This window comes from Strigops habroptila, chromosome 7 (assembly GCF_004027225.2).
Source record: "Strigops habroptila isolate Jane chromosome 7, bStrHab1.2.pri, whole genome shotgun sequence".
Lineage (NCBI taxonomy): Eukaryota > Metazoa > Chordata > Aves > Psittaciformes > Psittacidae > Strigops > Strigops habroptila.
The window spans coordinates 21,197,630-21,222,189 of record NC_044283.2 but is presented as its reverse complement, the minus strand read 5'-3'; the positions used below and the strand labels follow the sequence as shown (position 1 = coordinate 21,222,189).

The window sequence follows — 24,560 nt, the reverse complement described above, 5'->3', positions numbered from 1 at the left end:
CAGCTCTTCCCTGACGCTGCAGCAGCAGAGCCGCCTGCGCTACATACACACAGAAAGAGAGGGAGAGAGAGAAAGAGGGAGAGCAAAGAGAGAGCGAGCGGGAGTGAGGGAGGGAGGAGAAGGAGGAGGAGAGAGGAGGACGAGTCAAGCGCTGCACTCCAGAAAGCCCAATCTTACCCTCTGCCGCTGCTACTGCTGCAAGTGGGATAGCTGCTCATCACACACCACCAGTTCAGTTCCCAAACCCGATCCTCATTACACGCCCAAGTGTTGCTGCTGTTGCCTACTCAAAACCGCGATCTGTAGTGATTCTGCCCTATCCTTTCCCTCTCCACCTCCGCTGTAGACTGTGAAGGAGCAACAATTTTTAAAGCAAATGTTTATTCGTCTTTCTCTTAAGCGGAGCTGGTGCACATTCGGGGGTCTGCATTTTGCGGAATCACGCTGGTAAGAAAACTCGTTTCGCACAGATTCCCACCTTCCCCTGTCGTGTCGGTGCTTTTGTGAAATAGCTGCAGTCACTGTAACTGCATAAAACTCCAGGGAGGAAGGGGGGCTGCCTCAGATCTTAGAATTTCTTCCTGTTTCCTAGTGTTGTTTAAGCCTTTTAGTCTTTGTGCTCCTGTTTTTCTTGTTACCATGATTTGAATGTGCCTTTTCAGCGTGTTTGTGGGTTTCCTAGAAAAACAACAACAACAACAACAACAGAAATATCTAGGAGAAGATGATCAGGACGGGGGCGAAAGGGTTAGTAGAATAAACACATGTAAGAAGTAACAGATATATTTCTGAACCGAGACTCGCTGCTTAGATGATTGCTAAAACGTAGCGTCACCTACCTGGATAAGCGGGAAATAAACTTTAATATTAAAGCTCTCCGCTCAACTTTATTTATCCTAGCGTCCCTAGTTCGCTTCTCCTTTTGACTTTGTGCCATTTAGTTGCCTACGGCTTTTGTGTGCGTGTGCCCCTGAGCCTTAGGTAATGCCTGGCTCCCGTACCTGTCCTCTCCACCCGGATCCCGGAGGGAAAAGAGGGAGACTCCGCGGGGCTGGCCTCCGCGGAGCTGGCGGGAGAGGGAGGACCCGGGCGAGCATGTGCACCCAGTGGGAATAGAACCGGCGTGTGCATGCCTGCATGTGTGTGCAGCAAGCAGGAGGCAGGAATCCAGCTGCTCTCTCTCCTCCTGTGAACACGTGTGAAAACAAGTTGTTGCGGGTTCTGTGTGTGCATTCCTCGTTTTACATGTTTATTTTGAATAAAGATGCTTGCAGACGACTGTAGTGAAACGCCTCTCTTCCATCGCTATGACATATTTGAGCGAAAAGAGGTCGGAAATGCCGAGGTGGTTCAAAGAAACGGTCACAGCGTGTCTTTGTCATCTGGGGCAGTGAGTGAATGTGAGAGGGAGGGAAGGTTGCCACCTCTTTCCCTAGGGAGTCCAGAGGCACAGAGGGGTAGAGTCGCGCCGCATGGAGTCGGCGATGGGAGGGGGATGGGAGGGGGATGGGGGAGGAGGGGTGGCCGCTCCCGCTCCGAAGGGCTGCAGGACTGCTCCTCTGCCGGTGGCTCCGGCCCTGGCACCGGCCCCGGCCGCTCTCCCTGCCTCGCCAGAACAGGAGAACCCTCCCCCGCCGACGCTGGAGACACTCGGCTTTGTATCTGCAGCATCAGCGAGAAAGCCCGGCTCGGCGCAGGCTCAGTGTTCACCGCCGCAGTCCCGGACGGAGGAGGGGGGCTTGGGAGCGCAGCGTCTTCGCAGCGGGTTAAGTAGGATTAATACCAAATCCCTATTATATTTGCGAAGCAACTTGAATTTATCAAAATTCCCCCTCGCTGTTCTGGAGCTCCGAGAGGAGGAAATTTTGCCCACAGTGTAAGATCCAGACATACCAGTACGTAGGAATACCAGCATACTGCATTACACTGGCTCCCTGCACTAGCAATACAATTGCAACCTGAAGCTCCCGCTGTTGCCTTCCCTTTTGTGCTTTTAAACGCAAACAGGAAACTTAATGTATTCGCCAGGGGAGGGGCGGGATGAAAGCGTTTTTAACCTCCCCGCCATAAACTTTAATCAGACTCCGGGCTGTTGCACGGCACGGACACCTCGTCTCTTGTCTGCGTCTCCTTCCCCGTTGTCTCCCATGTCTACTTCTACTACGGTCTGCTTCGCGAGATCCTCTTTCAAGCCAATGAGTGATCTCTTTCTCTTGCCATGTGCAATTGCTCCCCCCTTCTCTTCCTATCCTCGCTGGCCTCTCTTACACACACTGTGCCTTTCACACGCGGTCTGCGCTCCCCCAGCCCCCCCTCCCTTTTTTTCTTTTTTGCAGTGTCTTCACATGCAACATCTCTCTGAATGTGCAATGTCTTTCCTGCTCGGGAGTGCTGCGTCCTTCACAGTGGATTGGTTCCTCTTTCGGAACAGAGGTAACGGCCCCCCCTTCCCTTTCCTACCATTCCCCCTTCCTCCTCCTCCTTTCCTCCCCCAGGGCAGGCGGCCGGCGTGGGAAATGGGCCCAACGTGCGCTGCATGGTGGATGGCAGCGCTGCTCCCGCTCCACGTGCCCTGGCTGCCGGAGGGGGACGGGGCTCTGCTGGCTGGGGCGTGTGTGTGTGTGTCCCGCATCCCGCTCGTTCGTGCGGGGACAGAGGGAATGACACTACCCTCCCCCCCCCACACACACACACACTGCCCCCGCGTTCTCGGCCCCGCGGCCAGTGCATGCACAGCTGTCTGGTGTCGGTAGGAACAATCCAGCTGTTTCAGGCAGGGGAGGTCTGTCCCTCTCGGTCAAATCTGTTGCGCAGTGTAACTCCCCCCTTCAGCCCCCTCCCGCTCCCAGCTGCAGAGAGACACGCTCAGACACGACACCGCGTTTGTCCTCCTGAGCTGGTGAGATCAAATGGGAAGCAGGATCACAAATGTAATCGGCTGTAATAAATAAAATAGCTCGAGATGCGAGAGATATACAGAGGGGAAATAAGAGCTCGTGTCCTTAAAGGGAACATCTGATAAGGCCATCGAGGTGGCATCTTGCGTGTGGGAAGGAATCCGTCTTGCTGACATTCGCAGCCTGCTGTACGTGGGGAAATCCTAAAGCAGCCTGGGAGCTTCCCCAGCTCCTCTGCATTCCCCCAAAGCTCTCTTTCCGACGCTCTGCAGCGGGGCTTTGTTGTCATTGTTGTAGATGTTGGCTGGAAAGACACAGGGGTCATAGCTAAAATATGCAGATGCAATTAATGGCTGGCTCATCTGCATTTCTTGGCGGAGTCCCGTTTCTGCCGCCGGTGTCCGGTCTCGTGTCCGCAGTTGGCGCTTTCAGCCCACGACAATTTGGGCTTTTTTTTGCAGTTTAGGAATGTCTGTGGCTCGCACTGGAAAATTACTTCTGGGATCCGCAGTGGGAATCCATCTCGGATTAAAGAGAAACAGATTATTTGCACATCTATACCGCTTATTACTTTAACACATATGTATTACATATTATTATTATGCGCACGCAAATTAGGAAGAAGGTTCCAAAGGAAAAAAATAAATCAGATGGGCTTGAGAGTGACATATTCATAATAATACGAGGAAAAGGCTAAATACAGTAAACATGACAGCAAATTCGAAAGCAGGGTAAAAACAAGGACAAAAACCCCACACAAAGCAGTTAAAGCCATTTGACGGAAGGGAGAAACTAACTCAAGAACTCCACCAAGGGACAAACAGATGAAATGACACCACAATAGAACTAAGCCCGCTTTGACCTTTCATCTTTCTAAAGCATCGTGCTGATCTGGTGTGATCCTGTTGTGCTCTCTTCACCTCCGTTCCCGACCACAACCTCCCTCCGGCTGCTCCAGACTTTCCCCGGTTCGCCGCAGTGAATATACTGGGAGGTCAGCTGAATTATAGGGAGTGCTGACACTTGCTCGGTGTCTTTCACAGCGCTGCAAATATGCTCCACAACTAGTACCACGTAACAGGCAGAAGTGAACAAATAATTCGTTGAGCAACAGCCTTTCTGACAGACTTTAAGATGTAAGAGTTTAAATAAGGAAACCACAGATTTACTTTTAAAATATAATAACTACATCTCTGCTTATTTAACTGAATGCTAGCTAAGCATGGAGCCAGTTACTTTGTTTAAATCCTCTCTCTCTCACTCTGTCAGAATTCTGAACCACATAACACACCATAAAAGTTACTGACAGAGCAAACACAATCTGTGTTGGATAACAGTGGTTAAATCTCACATGATTATAATTGCTCGTTCTTAAAGTAATATTTGAGGACTGTTCAAAATAAAAAGTTCTTGCATAGGCATGATTCCATCAGCATTTCTGAGTTCTCACATTCATAGAGCGTGGTGAAAAGTAACATTTAGCTGAAGATAAAGTGGTCGTGATTCTTGCAGTGTATATATATTCCTTACAATTCACCAGTTCACAGTGATTAAGTTTGAGGTTTTCTTTATTTTCTTCCTTTCTTTCTTTTCTTTTTTTCTTTTTTTTTTTTTTTAATGACATTATTTTATAGAAGCTGTTATGAAAGCTGTTATTTTACAGACAGCATGTTTGGATTTGTTTGGGGTTTTTTTCCCAAGATGTTGACAAAAGTCTAACCAGGTTATGTTTAAAATCAGAAGGAAAAATTAATGAAAGGTCTTAAAAAAAGCATATGAATTTTCATGAGGGAAGGCAGATTTTGGTTAGATTTATGCTTCATATGCAACTACTGGATTTCCTGGATTTGCAGGGATATAAATGAGTGCTGCATCCAGCCCAATTATTTTATAGCTTTTTTGTTGGAGTTTTTTTTTTAAATTAAACTATTGTTCAATTTCTCTGAATGCAAAGTAAACTATAGGCTGGAAAAAAGCATTTAAGGTGAGTTTGGATGAATTCCTATCAAAAATCAAGGGAAATTATGAATCATTAGTGTATCTTCTACATGAAGAAATACAATGAGACATTCAGGGGAGATAGATAATTAAAACTGGATTTAATTTAAATGAAATGTGTGAGAACCAGGTAGCACTGACAAAGGAAAAAAAACATGTGTTCATTGTCACTGAAAGTATTAAATGGGCACGGCTGATGTGTATATGAATTCACTAGCAGAGAACATCACAGTTACTTTTGGAACTAATGTAGGATTTTTTTTTTGTTATAACATTTCCAAGGTTGGTATCATTAAAGAACACACTGAAAGTCTCAAAGTGCTTTGTAAATCATCACTATGAAATAAAAGGAAGCACAATGACCTGCTCAGTCACCCAGCAAGCTGCTAAAAAATGGGTTTTCCCAGATTAAGTTAATCAGACCACAGTTTTGCACTTCTGTAGGGTTTTTTAATGCATTCTGGATTCACCTCAATATTTGCCTTTGAATAAGTGACAATCATTTCTGCTTCATTTGGTGGACTGCTGGAAAGTCAAAGCAGCTCATTCTGAAGACAGTGTAAAAGAAGTTTGTGTTCCAGACAACTACAGATACAAAGGAAAGCCTTGTATCATGAAATTTGATGCATAGCAGTAAAATATACTAAGCTGTTATAGATATATTAAGATACAGTTATTCTCAAGCTCCGGCTCCCACTTACTTCTGTCAGTTACCCTTTATATACAGAACTTAGTAAACAGACTTTGTAAAATCATTTTGCCTCTACACACTCTTGATGACTTCTCAATTACCTAATATTTCTCAGTTCTATCTTTGCTGTGAGTTAAGGCTTTCTTTCATTTTTAAATGAGAATCACCAGATCATAAAATCTTTTGTCTGATATTCCTCATACATCCCGTGCAGCTTTAATTTATTATTAATATAATTCAGGATAGCATAAAAGATCTGGCATGTCTTCGCGAATCTATGGTGTCAGCTGCCTGTTGAGCAGAAGAGAAAATATCCAAGCAAGGTGGCAACTCTGCTGAGTTCAGAGGAAGAACCTTTGATATTAAAATCCAAATGCTGTTATGGATAATTTAATTCTGTGGTGCTCTAGTCCCTTCTGTAAGTTAATGCCAACATATGTCATCGACTATACCTAAAAATAGCCAAATAGACTTAAAAATCCTTTTAAGTTTACACATACACTCACCTACTTACTTGGGAACCTTAAAGTTTCTGTCTACTTCAACAAAAATAATCATTGCTCTCTGGCTGAAAAAAGGGTCATACAGAAACACAGTTATTATAAATTAGGGAAATAAACAGGTTGGCAAGAAAGTAATTTAGATTAGGACCAAGCTATTGAATGCTTATTGGACAGTCTATTTGACCTTGTTCTGCAATGATTAAAACTGCTTTGCTAGGTATTTTATAATGTTAGACTTGCCATTTCTTTTCATACAAAAAGTGCAACATTAGAACCCTTCAAGGTCACACTGTTAGCTGTACAGTGCAGGAGCATGCCATTTTTCCTTAACCCTTTTTTAACCCTGAGAGGCATGACTATTCACTGAAAAAAAGTAAGGGCTATTCACCTGCTACTGTCTTCTGTTAATCATGAGCAACAGAAAGCAAGTGTGAAGAGGTGGAGTCCCTTACACCTTTCTCTGAACTAGATTAAAACATAAACCTATAGATCCATGCCTGTAGGGCACATGTCTAGGGAAGAGCTTCAGCATTTAGGCAAGATGAGAATTAGAGGCTGGGGAAGGGCCTGATTATATCACCTTGTTTTAAGGTGATATAATCCTATATCAGGATCCTATACGAACCAATAGGAAAAAAATAAAACCAACTCCATCCAGTAGCCAAATATATTTTAGGCTGTTAAGCACTGCTCTGGATGCTGGTATGACTCTGATCAGCTTTGCTTCTGAATTGTTTTGCACTGCTACCTTAATTCTCCAAAATAAGAGTGAATGGGTTGTAGCCACCGTTCCTGTGGGGAAGATTACATAGTCTGACTTTGAAATCATTTGTTCTCCTGCTGCCTCTTTTGCACTTTTTGCCATGCACAGGCTGCCATACTTTTATGCCTGTTTTAACTGTTTTGCAAAGTTTCTTGGTGATCATCCTTTGCGTAATTACATTTTTAGCTTCCTTTATAAGAGTAATAAGTACTGTACAGAGTGGGATTTTATGACCTACAATATATCTAGAGGAAAAGAGGCACTGATAAGTTTCCACATTTTTCATCTTCTGATAGAAGCCTGACATATCTTCCAGTTCATTCATTCTGTGAGATGATTAAAAAGTTGCTCTTCAACAAACTAAACCTCATCCAGGGCTCAGCAGGAAATAACTGCAATCTAAGCACATTAAAGAACAGACAGGGCAAACCAAAGTATACCTCTTTCTTTGCCTTTTAAGATCATGGGAAAAAGAGAAAAGCAGTCTAATATTGTGATAAAACTGGAAGCCTGCAGCAGCTGGTTGATTGGTAAGGATACAGAACCTAATCCAAAGCATACAGAAGTCAATGGAAGCACTTTGACTAAATAAGCTTTGCATTAGGCACCTAGTGAGTGAATGATGTTTAAAGCATTCACATAGATCTTAAGCAGATGAGTGAAGAAGAAAATGATGTGCATTTTAATCAAAATAAATGCCACTAAACCACTTGGTGGTGTAAATGTTATTTTGCCTGACCACAGAGATCATGTTTATGACTCAGAATAAACTGGCAGTGCATCCTTGTGTGCTGAGTCCTATCCTCCACTAATGTAAGCACTCATGTTGAATAATCCCCCATATTTTTAAAATATATATATACATATAAAATTCTGATGTTGCTATTGATCTCAAAGTTTAATACATTACTATGAACATCCACAGGCTCTTTTTACCTGTTCATGTTTACAGAGAACATTTCTCTCATCTTAGTTCTGTTTGCAAAATAATACAAGGTTTTTCAGTTTCCTCGCATGAATTAAATTCTGCATTCCTGATATCATGCTGTCAGACTTCCTCTTTGCCTCTACTCCATTTGTAGTGAAGCTTTCAGTGAACCTTTATTTAATATGGAGAACAGGAATTGTTCATGATTTTCATCATGAAGATGTAATTCCTCCTGATGCAACAGCATTAAACACCCCTTTTTTTCCCCGAAATGCCTTGCCTGATATTTCATAGCTACATCACATTTTGGTGTCTGATAGTCCTTCTCTAGTAGATTTGCTATATCTTTCTTTTTCTCTGTCATTTCCACCTGATAAACTTTATAGCTGAAAATCTTATTACATTGCTCTTTCTACTATTAAGTTTAATCCCATTTCTATTTCAGAAGTCATCAAGGTAATTTGATTCTTCCTGTATGTTTTTATGATTTTGATGATTCTCAGATTTGTTTTACCTGCAAATTTCAGCAGCATGCTCCAAATTTTTGTGATCTAATCTTTAATTTAAATGTCAAAAAGGTCTATTGCAAGACAGCCCATGAAGAACCCTTTAACAGCTTCCTTTAACATCCAGTAAGGATGCAAACACCTAACACAACCTGTTGCCCTCTCCTGAGCAGTTAATTCTTTATCTTCTCAATCTTAACTAATACCTTTTCTAACAGATAGTGTCAAAAACTCTTTTGAAATCCAGATAAGTGATATATTCTCCACTTGCCTTGCTTAGAAGATAAATAATTAAAGAAAGATATCTGGTAAATTGTATCATCTACTCTTTGAAACCTTTAGATAGATTTTATTGTTTGCTTTGTACTTTTGTGTCATTGCTCATTCTTTGCTTCAAAATTTACTCTGAGGCTTTAAATTCTAAAACCATCTGAAATCATATTGAGAGATCTATTTATTATCGTCTTTCAGCTTCCCTTCTCAAGTGTAGGCAAGCCATTTGCTATTTTTCATAAATGATCATCCTGATATACTTACTAAAACTCCTTGTTATAGACCTTTCCTTAGGATTCTGCAGTGCAAATTATCAAGACTCCTTGCTTTGAGTATTTTGAAGTCTTTGAATTGATTTTATTTCAGATGTGATAATTCTTCCACACCTTTACTTTCATTGATCATTTTCCTCATTCCAACATCATGATCCTTGCTGAAAGCTGAAACAATGTGTACCTTATTTGGGTATCTCTAGGTATATAATTATAATTTTACTTATTTCTTGCTTATTTATAGCATGTTCTGCAAAAGCGAAGCCATTGCTTTCTTACCAATTTTCTGAATAAGGTGTGAAGATTTACATTTGACACTTAATTGAAGTCAATAAGGTGATAGACTATTTACACATTCTGCTATTTGCCACTGCATGTCTGTGTGTCTGTCTTGTGTAAGTATTGTCTGCATATTGTCTACATCATTCATCTGCAAGCTCATTATTTTCCATGCCTGAATGCTTTGTATTAAAAGAAGGGGAATGAGAGTGAAAAGGTAGGACAAAAGAGACTATATCTAACCAAAAGGAACTTAGCACTTTCAAAGAGTTGAATAGTGCATAGACAGATGGACAAGCAGGTGAAAAGAAACTGAAAACATGCATGGGTTTGGCATTTAATAAGACCAGAGCTGTCCAGAATGTCAAAGGTCAATCCAAAGACAGATGGCTACAGCTTCCCAAACAGAAAGTATATCTATATACACACATACACACATATACATATATACATAAAGTCCTTGATGAACAAGCAAATCCATATACTAGAATAAATAATTCCATGAAGATTCTTTTATGAAGTACCTTAAAGAAGTTTAGAGAGATAGATTAGAAAGAAAGGATTAGAAATAGAATATTGGGGTGGGTACAGATTGTGTTGGTGTTTTTTTAAAAGATTTTATGAACAAATACAATTAAAAATTTATAAGGTAGAAATGAGAAAAAACAGATTTCAGAAAGCTGAGGGAATTCCAATTTTAATGTTAAAACTATGCATCAACACAGCTGGGTGAATCTACTTTTTGACTAAGTTATTAATCTTTTATTTATTGACTTTCGTTTTTCTTTTAAAAACATTTTTGTATTAAAATTCTATTTTTTTTCCTCAAGGCAGACTACATGACTTGTAGTGTGATTTAAAGACGATATATTTCATTAACTACACTTCCAAAAAGTTCATGAACACAAAGTGATGAGAAGTTTTCTAGTTTTCCTCATGTGTCATTCTTGGAAGAAATTATTGACTTAACTTAGTATTATTACTACTCCGAAAGTTATAATTAAGAATGATAATATCAGCTATTATGAATTCATGACACTTCAAATAATATATCCCTTTTTTTTAGTTGCTTATTACTTTTCTGAGCTTTAGCACATAACTTCTTTCCAGGTCTCAAGCGCTAGTTGAATTTTTGAAAAAAGTCAGACTGATTCAGTGATAGCTGGCAATGAAGCTGGGTTATTTTACCCATGAGAAATTTACAGACAATCTTATTTAAATAATTTCAGCACTTTCATAAATTTCACTATGAACTTGAGCTTTCAAGAGGCTACCTTTTTTGAGTATTTCATCTTAATATTAAAATGCATCCACCCAAGTTTGTTCAACTTGCAACCACTAAAAAATTTGTAAATTGGTAAGGACTTTACATCTTTAGAAAATAAGTTCCCTGAAAGTTTCATTCACATTGTGTGTAGCCCACCATGCAGTTGACTAATACTTTCTTGAAGATTTCAGCTCTTTGCCCAGAAACTGCTTTCCTTCAGCATTGTGACCTCTATTTTGGCACATAACAACATGGAGCAGGAAGTTTCAATGTTTGAACATGGAAGGGTGAAAGTTAGATTTGCATAGAGAGAAAAAGCTAAAGAAAGGTTATGGACTGTCCTAAGTATTAGTGATGTCAGAAAATTACTGTGAAGTTTGCTATAAAATTATCCCATTCATGGTAACATGAATCATAACATTGTATATGTTTACTTGTTGTTTTTCAAACAGCGGACCAAAAGGATATGGTCCTGATGACCAACCACAAAATCATCACTAATACAGCACATGATTAAACTTTTATTCTGTTTTCAGTTTGCTTGGTTGGGTTTTGGCTAGGAAATGATAAAACAAAAGAACTATTATTAAGAAAACAATTCATATTGCCAGATCAAACACTCAGAAGTTAGCAAATACCAGAATAATAGTCAGCAGACACTTAATTCAGATGCCAGTGCACCATCTATTGCAATGTCTGATTGCAATCTAATTACATGTTCACATACTCTTTCTCCACTGGATTCAATTTGAAATCAAACAATCAATCAAACAATTTATTTCATCAAACACAAATTAACAAATACATATTAAATAAATAAACAAATGCATTTGAATAAATTAAACCATACTTTCATTTAATTACACAGAACAAATATGTAAGTTTGGAATAAATAAGAAACTTTTTTTTTTTCCATGGTCAAAGTTTGTCTCAAGGCCTTATTTACTGCACATTGTTCAGATAACATCGTGGACAGAGAATTATTAAGTGGACTTTTTTATGCTGTACATCACTGCATTGTCTAAAGAATTAAAAAAATGTTATTTAACTTGTGAAGAACTGTATTACACCAAGGGTTGTTACGATTTCAGTATTAAAAATTGAAAAGTAATACAGAAATGAGGGTCAAAAATATCCACATATTTGGAATTCTTAATTTGAGTTTTTTAGATCTGTATTTTGGGAAGTGTTTAGAATTACACAGCTTTTTCATCTGAAAAACAAAACTTTCACTCACATAAGGTATGTCTGGGCATGCTTACTCTTCTGCAAAATGGTCACAGGATTCCAGGTAAAAATTCAGAAATAGGTGGGATCACAATAAAAATGTTTTATTCCATGACTTAATATCATGGGGGAATTCTATGATGGAACCATGTGTCAGTCTCCAGCTTTAAAGTACGATATTGTAACACTATAACACACTGTTTTCTTGATTTCACTTCAAAGAAGGTCAGAGAATTTTGTACAATGAAGAAAGTAGGGGCCTCGAGGATTAAAAATCTGACTCTAATGAAAGACTATGTCAGACTGCGCAAGTACAAGTGAGTGGAACTGTGATTCCACCTATAACTTACTTTCAGTAATTTTCTAAATGTGAAATAAGCATTTAATGTTTTGACCCTAATGTCATTTTAATATAATTGCGTGACATATAGTAATTTCTATTGCAGACAGAGGACAGCAATGATCCCTATCTTTACAAAAGGAAATGCATTTAGGTATACAACACTCTAGAGAAGAAGGAACTGGGGTGAGGGGAAGGACTTTTGAAAAAGCGCAAGTGGGAGATGCACAGATGGTAAAAGTTCCCAAATGTTCTAGTCTTCTCTCTGGGCATCTTTTGCTATATAAGTGTGATAACATTTGTTAGAAGGCATGATTAAGGCTTTACAGATGGAATGTAATTTAGTGGTAAGACTTGAAAGATAGAAGATTCAGACATGAAACAGATTCCATGAAAGGGATTAGAAAGGGTCAGGTCCAGAGAGGCAACATAGATGTAATAACAACTAAATATTGTTCTGTAAACAAAAGTTAAATTGGCATCAGTAAGTTTACTGGGGTTAGGCTAGGTTGGAAAATCTAACTGTTAAAGAGAAGAACTGAGTCATCCAGGGATAGCTCTGTTTTTCCCAAAGGAATATGTAATGTAAAACATATAAGCAGTTCAGAAAACTATTTAAAGCCATTTGACACACAGCCACCCTAGATTCAATTAAGTATACAAACTATTAGGCTACAGAATTGGGTAAGTTTGCTCTCCCTCCTTTTCCTCCGTCCTACACTTCCACCTGGGGCAAGTCTCATGTCCACTGTGCTGTATGTCAGGTAGGAAGAAAGCACCTCGAGGACATAGATCAGTAAACCCGGAAATATTTTCATGTTGAGGTAAATGGAAGAAAGTAGTACCAGATGAACTGATTTACCGAGGCCCAGTTTCAGAGATTCCTACCCAACATATACACATATGGTTGTAGGTATATATTTGTAAATATATGTCTATTTGTCTACCTGATGAAAGCAAGAAAACATCTGGCAAGCAGCTGCTTCTCTAAACTGCTAGAGTTTTCAATAGGACATCAAAATCATTTATCAGCGATGTACAGTACACGGTCAAATTTCTCAGGTTAGATTCATTGGCAGAAGGACTTGGAACTAATAATTTAGGATGGTTTTGTTTCTGTTACGCATACTTTAAAAGCAGAAATACTAGCTTTTTAGAAAACAGTTTTTATTTTAATTAGCAAGAAAGATTAGACGTCAACTAACTGCCTGTAGAAGAATGGAAACATCGTTACTGATCCTCCGTTATGCTGGAAATTTAAGGTCTGAGACTGACAACAGCCCACGTAATAGTATTTTCCTATCACACTCTCACCAAAACCACCATTCAAGGCCACTGTCACATCTGACTTGCTGCTTCAAAAAAAAAATGACCTTTGGGACAGACTGTGGACTAATCAGTCATGAAATACTATTTTAAAAATATTTTGCTCTTCATAAAGGGAAAAGAAAGCTTCAGGTCTTGCCTTATCTTTATAACTGTGAGATTTCTGTTAGTGATTCTTCATTAAATCTGATTGCAAACTGGAGAGAGACAAAAATATTCTCATCTTGCAGCTGTTCTGTGGGACTTGAGACATATTTATGAAGAAAAAAAGCATATCTTTCTAAAAAAAGGGCACATTTCCATTTTAAAGAAGGATGTCAGAGAGCCAAATTCTCATATTTGATGTACAAGTGTATTGTGGCCAGAATCACACTTGCTTGTAGCCTGCTCTTGATAAAGTGCTTTGTTTGACTGGCTGGCTTTCTTCAGCATTTTGTTTCCCAGAGCTGTCTATCCTTTATAAAAGTATCTACGTGCCAATTTCAGGCATTCTGAAGTCAATCAGTTGTAAATGCAAGCGCGTATTATGAGACTTTCCTTTACTTCAATGTGGTTAATGAATACGTTCCCATGACTTTTAAATGGACTGGTGCCTCAGCGCATTTTCAAAATTACTCTATTTGAAGACATTTCCATTTATAATGGGGCTTAAATCTCATTTCCTTCAATATCTGCCCTCACTTAGTCTTTTTTAAGGCTTCTCCAGAAAAAAATTATATCTCAGCTGCTGCTCCTGCTCTTAATGCTTTCCTAGTATCTGTAAAAGCAGAAACCAACTGATGCCTTACTCTGCTACTCAGAGACAATATGCAGACACTGCACTATCCTCCATTCCTGGCTGAAGAGCTCTGTGCTACCATTTCATATTATCTGCACACACTGCTGCTGCTTTGTGCGCCTGCTAAAGCTTCATGACTCACTTTAGCCTCTGTGACTTCACAGTGTCCCTGTAGGAACTTAGAGTAAGACTGGAAAAGATTCCCTTAATTTTAAGCTACTGCAGATCCTAATTGGGGGGAAAAAAAAAAAAAAAAAAAACAACAAAAAACCTCACCTGAAATCGTAGTACAGACATAGTTCTGGATAAGTGGAAGGATGGAAAACAGAAGGGGATATAAAGAAGGTGAGAAAAGAGGTGGAAGTTGTACTATTTGATTGTGTCCTTCACTTGCTGAGTCAGCAGGAGCCAGGAACTCTGCAGGGGAACACTTAGCCTTCACATTTCTCCACAGAAACCCCATCTGGCCAACTAAATTGCCAGCAATTGAGAAGCCATGCTGGAAGCTGTATCCAGCTATTCTCATTCAGTGTGAAGGTTACTGGTGTTGTAGAGGTAGTGGCAGGGGAAATAAGGAAAGCATTGCCAGACTATGCCTCTCTCATACAATAAAAGGAAGCATCAAATATGTGACCAAATCTGGGCTGTTCACTGCTGTAGTTCTGAAGCACATAAAGAATTAAATATTATGGGAAGATATAGCTACTACTTTAGAAAGACACAATGTCAGGCAAATTGAGAAGAAAAATCTTCATGGAGAAAAAAGCTGGAGGAAATTGAATAAATTTTACTACAGAATTTGTATTTTAATTTCAAAATCAAAAGCTTTTACTTGTAATCTTTTTGTCAAGTTATCTGAAGGAAATTCCTTGGATCTCTACTTGGCCTTTGCAAGGACATCTAACTTTAATCTCTGTTTAAAAGGCTTAGTTAAAACAAAATGACTTCTCTGGGCCTCTTAACATGCTATGTTCACTCAAGTGAAAGTATTGAACTGAGTTATAAAACAAAGCAAAATCTATCAACATTGCATAAAAGAACCCAGTAATCTATGTGGGGAAAGCTCCAGAAGAATATATCATGGTTTATGTGAACAATCAGTAAAACACCAATGGCACTTCAGTCCTTTAGTTCAGTGATTCCCAGTGAGTGAGGTTGCTCTCACTAGAGAAATGTGCTAGCGTAAAAGGTTAGGCACAGAACAATGTATAATGCAACGAATGTATTAACTTAGTCTCTGTGCACAGACTGGCACTGCCAGCAGTAGCAAACTGAAGGAAAGAATATGGTCAAGTACAGCAGTGTCAAAAAAAAATGGGAAATGGCAGAGAAAAGGGAAACGCAGTAGTCAAAAAAAACTTGATACCAGTATTTTGTTTCTCTGATCACAGTAAAACATCTTAGATAGGCCAATATCCCTTTGTCACACCACTTCTTTAATTCCCTGATGCTAGTTGTAGTTTGGTGTCAGCAGTTTGTGTCATCCTGGAGACCTGAGGTACTCTCAGATGACTAGGTCTCTCAATGTGCTTTACTGATTAGGTCTTCAAATGATCTAAGCAGTTTACAAGGGGATCAGTTTTCAGGTTGCAGTACGGAAGGAGTGATAATTCAGATTCAAAATTGCCAGTCCTTTGTGTTTCATGTGAGGTATTAGGGTTTCAAGAGGAGAACTTCAATTTTAATTTGGGATTGATTTTATTTATTTATTTATTTTCACGGAGTGAAACTTAACTTCCATAAGCCTCCCAAAGCTTTGACAACTAAGGACAAAAAAGTGTCCCAGGAGCAAATTAGCCTTTTGTTTACAAGAACGCTTAGCACCCCATGAGTTTTATAAAACACCAGTTCCCAGCCAGTAAGGCTGGATATATGTGTCACATCAGCAGTGAAGCAGAGAGCAGAATAGAAACCAATATACTTCTCTCAAGGATAACACAATATACTTCATTCTACTAATGAGCAGTTGAATCTAGTTATCAACTTTTTCTACTGTCTCACAACTATTAAACTGGTACTTGGGGCAGATTTCTACTAGTCTTAGTTAATTTTAAAATTTTTCAAAGTTTTATGTAAGACTCGCATTTTTTTGCTACAAAAGATAAAGAAACAAAATTAACTACATTCTTCCCAGCAATGTAGAATTACTGATGAATGTTAAGTCAAGATACAGTGAATACTGAGTGCTACAGATACTGACTTGCTGCTAAAAGCAATCAGAAAAAACAGGTCTATTAGGCTTCTTCTAGAAACTGTGCTTTCTTATAAATAAGATTTTAATATAGAAAGGGTTTTTTGCAATTCTCTGCAAAGATTATGTGTTAAGAACATATGTCTATAAAAAAAAACCCAAACAAAACCAAAACCAAAACAAAAAAAAAAAACCCCCAAACCTCCCAAAAACCCCCATAAATCCCCCAAAACCAAACCAACAAACACCGTAATTGCAGTACTAATCTTACTATATTTCTGACTGAAATTGATAATGAATACAGATTTAGGCACGTTCGGTTTGTGTGTTTGCAAAAATGACTGAACAACAATGGTCTTATTCAACTAGAATCACTGTTTTTCAAATATTGAGCCTGAATATATATGTTTCTTTGTGTTTTGCAATACTGTAACTGTGAGGCACTATGCATGTTTAAAACAGTGGTTTGATCCACTGTGCTTTTGGGGTAGCTTCTGAAGTCTTGAGGGCATGTCAGAACGGATGTTAACAACCATAATTAAGTCTTCTGCTACTGCTCTCTGCCACTTTAACAAAGTGCTCTTTTACTGTGAAAATGCCTTCCTACAATCACATCTGTATCATTTGCTTGTAAAGCCTTTGGCGGCAGGATGGGATCAATCTGATCAAACCTTTGATCAGAGCCCTTACCATGAACCAAATCTTTTCTTTCTTTCCATGCCACTGGGAATTTACATGCATTTCTGGTGAGTCCCTAAGAACTCAGGGAAAGCTGATGCAGACAGACGACTTTTTTCCAAGCTTCAGTTCCCTCTTGCTCACCAAAGGATGGTGGGAGCAAGCTTGTTCTCCTGTAGACTTCAATTCTATTCCCAACTCATCAACAGATGGCAGCAGAAAACTCCCTACCTATCTTCAGACCAAAGGCCTTACAAATCACCCTAGTAGTAACAAAGTGATAAAAAACATCCAAATCATTGCTGGCTAAGTCTTCTACATACATATAATGTGCTCTAACATTTTCAGTGCTGTGCTAAAGTCTCCTAAAGATTAATTTTATGCTGAATCTGAATGACCAGAAGCAGCTGCTGCTTTTGGAATGACTATCTTTCTGGTCACCTTCTATTTTTAAATGATTTTTTATTGATGTACTTTATTTTTCTACTTGTGAAAGAGTATATTGAATATAAATATAGAAAACAATTATAATAATTATAATAATTACAATAATATTCATAATAATAATGTTAGACATGGGAAGTTCAGGTTAGATATAAGGAAGAAGTTCTTTACTGTGAGGGTGGTGAGGCACTGGAACAGGTTGCCCAAAGAAGCAGTAAATGCTCCATCCCTGGCAGTGTTCAAGGCCAGGTTGGACGAAGTCTTGGGCAACATGGTCTGGTGTGAGGAGACACTGCCCATGGCAGGGGGGGTTGGAGCTGGATGATCTTGAGGTCCTTTCCAACCCTAACCATTCTATGATTCTGTGATTTGCTTTTCCTACAGATAGATTGCTGTGATAAAAAATGAGTTCTCTGATCTCAGTAAAGACTTTTTCAAAAGTCATCATTACAGTGACAGAACAAGTAATTTAGTAAGTTTTTGAGACATGCCTCACTAGATTTTGGCATTTCATTAATTCCTCCCCCTTCAAATCAAGTAGATGGTATAATAAGCTTAGTGAATTCTTTATATAGATCGAAACATTAAGATGCATGGAATACACAGTAGTTACTTATTCCATTTTTTAAAGGATGCTGATATCTTGGCATTGCCAGCCAAGGAAAAAGCATTACCATAACAATTTCTGAGAGGTATTTTCTTGGGTAATCTATAATAGTGGGTGTCTGATATAGGAAATCTTGTATTATATACTTTTCTTTTAGCCTCAAGGCACATGAATTAGGCCTAGAGTTCCTGATTTCTATTCCCATGTCTTTCACTGACTTATCTTAATAATTCTTTGCACTTCACAATTTGCCAGCATGTTTCCTATGGTGAGAGAAACTGATTTCAAAGGAGAGGAAGAAGGGGAGAAGAAATGTCTCTTTTAGGCACTGCTGGAAGGAGTCGCTTACTGTTCTAAACATAATGGAAATGTTTGAATCCTCTGAGCCAATGACATAAACTGAAGTAGCTTTGAGTCAAATTTTTGTCAAGACATGATCACTGATTTCCCTCCAATTTAATAGATGCATTTTCTTAGATTAGACTTCAAACACTGACGATGTGTTGCCTGTGAGAGTATGTTACTGAGTCCCGATGTACTTGGCAAAGGAAAGTGTATGTCCTAGAAGCAGTGCAGAACATTTTGCCTCCACACACTGTTCTATAGAAATCTTGGGGGAAAGCCAGCATAGTGTCAAAGCCATAAAGACTGAAGCTTCCTTTTTTAAGCATTTTTGCTTGTTGCTTTCTCACTGTTATTTCTGGTTTGGGTTGGGGTTTTTTTTTTTTTTCTGTCTGGGTTTTTTTTTTTTTTTTTTAACTCCTCTGAGGAAAAAGTCAAACCTCCCATAGTAGAATATGTTTTGATTCCATAAGCAGAAATATTTCTTGATGTGTACTCTTCCCCTGAGTTTTGTTATATAAGTGCTGTAAAGTTTCCCTATAACTAGGGAAAAGAGATATATGGTAAATACTCAAATCCTTTCAAATAAATTTTGGCAGTTTTTTTAATTTCAGGTTACGTCATTTTCACATGAACAATTTTGGAAAAAAATTAAAATAACATTAATTCTTTGGCTATAGGCATAAATAGTGGGGCTGCCCCTGATGCTATCTTATTCTTATGAAAAATACAACCAGTATTATAAAAATGTGGGTTTAGTTCAGGTATATCTACTTTAGTGAGAAGATTGATAATGATTGCTGTGTGTTAGCTAAATGTAAATATAAACCGGTAATAAAACATATAATTTAAAAGATAAATGCTTATGCACATAGAAATGGTTGCAGAATCTTCATTTAGTCCTGTCGAGCTGTCTTTAATATATTATCACATACATTTATTTCCAAAGGACCCTGGATATTAAACATACTCCCTGAATTTTGAAGAAATTTATTCCATGAATGAACTATGTGTTCAAGCTCTTCAGCCTGTGTCCTCTGTCTCCCTATGCTGTGAGTAGAAGTTAGAGAATGAAAAACTCATCACACATTCATTAGGGTTTTCTCATGGTAGTGCTAGCATTCGAAAGATAGTAGCTTCCTTTGTAAATAACTTTAAGATGTTTTAATAAAATATTAAATGTATGATACTGACAGTGTGAAGCTTTTGTGTTCTGAACTGAGCCATTTTTCAACAACCCACCAGCAAGTGCGTCTGCAACCTTGGGAGCACATTTCTGTGGAATACTGAAATCCTACACTTTTTATTTTACTTATTTGTTCTGAGAAACTATCAGTGTATGTACACAGTATACAGCAGGCCAGAAACCAGCAAGCCTTGTCTTACATTGAACCTTGCTATATTAATTCAGGCATAGGAGTGGATATTCTAAATATGTATGTATTCAGTGTAATAGAACAGCTAGTAAGAGGGTTACCAACCTGGGCTAAGCACCTGACTAATACAGTGGTACTGTTTCTGGCATCACAGGTGATACACATTGCTGTGGTCATCCATCCCCACGGGGTTTAGGGTGCCTGGGGAAGGCTAAGGCCCTGTGTAGTCCACAAGTGGTGTTTTTATAAAACTCTACCAAAAGTGTGACTTGTATGCCTGGAAGTATGACATGAGAACTTGTGGGCAGTCAAGGTCTGGCTCTGCAGTGGAGGACTTGTGTACATGTATACGTATGTGTGTGTGTATTTGACTGTGGCATTGCAGATAGGGAGACAGACCTGTTGCAAGCTTGTTCGTACTGCCTATAGGTTTACTTTGGAGTAAATTATCCTCATCTGAAGTTTCCCTGAGAGAAAACTAGCTATGACAGTTCAAAAGGGAGCCCAGGAGCAAACTGACATACAAGCAGTGTGAACAGTCAGTGAACTGCAGAGTAAAGTGAAATGGAGTGCCAAGTTGTTTGACAGCATGCATAGGTGACTTAGCTCACATATGTGTGAGCTAAGTCACCTATGCATGCTGTCAAACAACTTGTCAACTCTATCTGTATGGCAGTGATGTCCTGAGAAGACATACCCTGAAACACCATTTTCATACCTTGAGTTAACTGCAAAGATTCCTGCACAAAGACATGCACAGCACAACTAGTTCCTTTTCTTTCATGTATATCTCCCTTTTTTTGAAGACATTTTGGTGCCAATTTCTTTTACTTCTCATGCATTTTATGTTAAAAATACTTTAATTTTTCCATTCCAATGCATCTCTAATACAACATAGAAAAATTAAATAACAATTTACTTCTATTGTAAATTATTGTTTCCAGTAGAAGACCATTTTTCAAAGACCATTCTTTATGTGTCCTGTCATATAATACATTCAAAGTTACTCTTTCTATAATAATTTCTATTATCTCTACTTTATTTTTAACATGCCTGTTAGTTTTTTACCTTTTTATTTTTTGCCAAAGCATCCTACTTCTGTCTAGTTCTATCCAGTTATTAGAAAATTGTATTTCTGTCTTTACCTTCCCCTTATACAAATTCCAGTAAGAAATTTTATTTCAGTAAAAGTATCTTCAGTAAGAGTAGTAGATTACATCAGTATTTGTCTTGTATTGACTAATCTGTAATTGTCTTTTAAAGAGAAATATTTTCCTGGTTCACTTTGTAGAGATGAGACAAAAAAATAAGAGAACTTTTGAGAACATGCCATTGTAAACCTTATTTCCTTTTTAATTTTTTTAACCATAAGAAAGCGTACGTCTGTAACAAATTTGAAGTATTCCCTTGTTTTGGAAAGGCCTGTCATTTCAAACTCTGCTCTTTAAAATACTGTTGGAAGAATATTGTCTAGTAGTAGAATATAAATTTTCAGATACTCGAATAAAGTATTGGAAGTAAGATTCATACTAGACATCAAAGTGAATTTTAAGCAGAAATTAAACTCCTACATTCAAAACAGCACTTCAGAATGTCTATATTAACATTAGTTCATAATGGAGAAACTCTCATTTGGGGCTATTAAATTTTAGGTGATCCTCAATCTCTGGTAAACTGTTTAAGAGGGAGAGGGAGGGAGAATTTTGGCCAGAAGAATAGGCAGGAAGGAGCCCAACCCCTACCTTTCCTAACTGCCTTCTCTTCATATTTGGTCTTTAGTTGAGTGTATCTCTAATATGAAATGAACAAACTCAAAATTCTGACCATACCCCAAAGTGCTTTGTCTACTAAACTACAGAAACTGCATGCTCTTATTCTGGCCAGGGAACTCCTGCATACATAGCTCAAATGTAGCACAACTTCAGCAGGAAGGATAGATCTGAGATGTAGGTTTGAATATCTCTCAGTGAATTTCGCCCTTTTCTGGATTTCTGTGTAAATTGCTGTACAAAACTGGACAATTAGCCATTGTTTAAAAAAAGGCAAATTTTTTTGTTCAGCTCACTAAGTACTCTCAAAGGAGAACTCTGCTCTGATAGAACAAGACATCTAACATTTAGAAAAAGGAACAGGAGCCCAAATGCAAAATTGTACTTATTGTTTCTTTGCTAGATAACTTTAGATGGCTTTTAATGCAGCCTGTACTTATTTTTTTTAATTTTACAGAGCTGTTAAGCATTTTAAATAACTGTGATGTAACCAGTCATTTCCTTTTATGCATTGGGACTCCTAAAATTACTACAGTAGAATATGATTTTCTGATACATTCTATTTTTGGTGTCTTTTATGTAAAGAACTGTAGTCAAGAATGGAATTATGACACCCTTCTATTGGAACATAAAACCACAGCCATCTGGTATGTATGTGTTCCATCACTTTTCCAATTTCTTTGCTACAGTCTATTTTAGTACTTGGGAGAACCTTCTTTTATTTGGTGCTTTTGTCAGAGTGAAAAATTAATGCTGAAAAGTATGCAGTCTATATTAATAAGATCTCCTTTCCTGATTTACTCCTTGCTGAACAGTTCGGTAAGTATTTAAAATTGCTTATACTCATGGATTATTCTGTAAATACAAAATTTTAAAGAATTGCTGAATTCATCATCACCTGCATGATTTAATTAATTTCCCAGTACATTTTTCCTGTAGATCTTTATAATGCAAAAAAATTCTTGCTATCTCTCAGTTCATTTACTCAATGTCTAGAACCATTTTTTTAAGGGAAACACAAACAGGAAGCAATCCAGTTGAGTTATGAAGAATCATACTATTTAGCAATTGGATGTGGACAGATAGTCAAGAAGGCTACTATTTATATTTTCTCTTTCCACTTTGTTCTCTTTTTTATGGAGTGAAAAGTTAACATGCAGTTCAAGATTCACTTTTGTACATCAACACCACTCTTTAGCACTTGTAAATATATTTCTGGTTATTCTACAAATATTTAATAGAGAAATAGCCATATTTAGCTGTTATTTGAGCATTCCAAGGGGAGATGTGTGGTTCTTCAAAGTTTTAATCAACTCTGTGCCGCCTTGGCATTAGGATTGTGATGACTGTTACTGACAAGTAACAACAAATTAAAGTTTTATTTCCTACTCTTACTAGGTGAAGATGATCTCATTCATCTTACATCTTTGCTTTCTGGAAAGGGAAGGAGTTAGAGAATGTACCACATCCAATTAATTTTGTATATTCTTGTATCCCTTTGGCCTTAAGTCTCCATTACTCCAATGCATAAGCACCTCACTGAACTAGAAATGCAGTCCTTAATATAGTGTCTTTCCCAAAAACCTCCAAGTACTTTGCAGAAGTAAGAAAGTCCAGACAAATTGAGGTCAGAAGCAGTTCAGAAAAAAATGTATGAAAAAAGTACCAACCTCTGAATTTTCACTCAGAAATTAGCTCTAGTCCATCTTCTACACACTTTTTAGCATGTTTTAAGCATCTCCTACTTTGTGACTCTGGTCACATGGGCTATTAGTTTACTTCTATCCTGAAACTTCATTGTTAGAAATTACTCTTATTTCTGCGTGTGACATAATCAATAGGTATCATCAAGAGATTTTTGCATCCACCATTCCCTAGACAGGGAACAGATATCTGCTTCTCACTAGCAATAAAGCAAAGAAACCTTGAAAAGCAAGGCATGGATGAGAATGCTGAGAAATTCCAATATCTAGTGTCAAAAAATACATAAATAAAAAAAAAAAAAAAAGGTGTGAAAGCTCATCTGTATGATATCTGCATTCTGTAGGTTCTTAACTTCCTTTGCCCTTAATAGGGCGAGGAATTTGGAATGCTATTTAGCTACCTCTCCCTTGTCAGTTCTCCCAATAAATAGAGAATTAAACTAAAGGATTAGCCATACAATAGATTATAGTTCAAAGAGTCCTTGCAGAAAACAGCAGCCAGACAAATAGAGTATTAGTCTATTCTCTTGGTAACATGTATGTCTAAGATTGGGAGAGATGTGATAACACCCCATTAGAGAAAGTCAGTACTTTTTGAGGCACAGAAAGAATTTTTTAAAAGATGAGAAGCTAGAGTTGATAAGGCTTTTTGGAACACAGAACCTGTTTATTTTAGTGGCTGATAATCATTCATGTTGCCTTCAGTATTGTGCAATGCTGGTAATTTTAGCAACATCTGACAGTCTCTATAGTTAGGAGTATGTAAATATTTTCATTACAAGCAACATTTGTCAGACATGAAGGCTTTAGCTATTTCAAACTGTGTAAGTAGAGCATTTTTTAGAGATGTAATAACCACCACAAGAGCTTAACTTCTTGATCATCCCACAAAATCCATGAAGTCATTCAGGTCTGAACTGGAAATGTACCCTGTTGCTGAAGTACCTCAGCAAACAGTTCTATGAAACACCACTGAAAAAAAATCAGCTACTAGGGAGGGCAGGAGGGAAATACTTTTTTAGTGTCAGAATAGAAAGGGCAATATTGTTTTCACGTATTCTCTGTTGAGGATTTTTCATTCTGTATATACCTACTGCTAAATAATTTCAGCACCAATTCCGTAAAACCATAATAGATCACTAACTGGTCAGCCTTAATGCCTCAGAAGCAAACCAGCTCAGCAAGTCTGGCAAGTTATTTAAATTACACGTCATCAGAGGCTTTATAAGGATAAGTGAAACTGCCGTTTTCTGATACCAATGGCAGCGGGTAAGCCTCTTGAGATTGCTTGAAGGATTTGTCAACAATGTAGTTCCTCAAACAGTAAAAAAAAAAAAAAAAAAATCTTTCACCGAAATTCCATAGGTGAATTAAATAAGATCAGCATTTTGCTTGTAGTTTA

At 38.0% G+C, this 24,560-nt stretch overlaps 1 protein-coding gene across 21 annotated transcripts in view; it reads left to right on the top strand.

Annotated features, from left to right (window-relative positions):
• Window positions 1-194: 194 nt before the first annotated feature.
• Window positions 195-24,560, top strand: part of LOC115610462 — a 147,774-nt gene continuing 123,408 nt past the window's right edge. For 3 of the 21 annotated variants that reach the window (XR_003992240.1, XM_030492035.1, XM_030492043.1), the window contains exons 1-2: window positions 195-447; window positions 2,337-2,433. Coding sequence is in view for 16 of the 21 variants with exons in the window: in XM_030492043.1 (XP_030347903.1) it covers window positions 377-447; window positions 2,337-2,433 (168 nt within the window). In the remaining 5 variants the exon portion in view is untranslated. The other 18 variants (XR_003992238.1, XR_003992239.1, XM_030492032.1 and 15 more) reach the window with 16 other exon arrangements.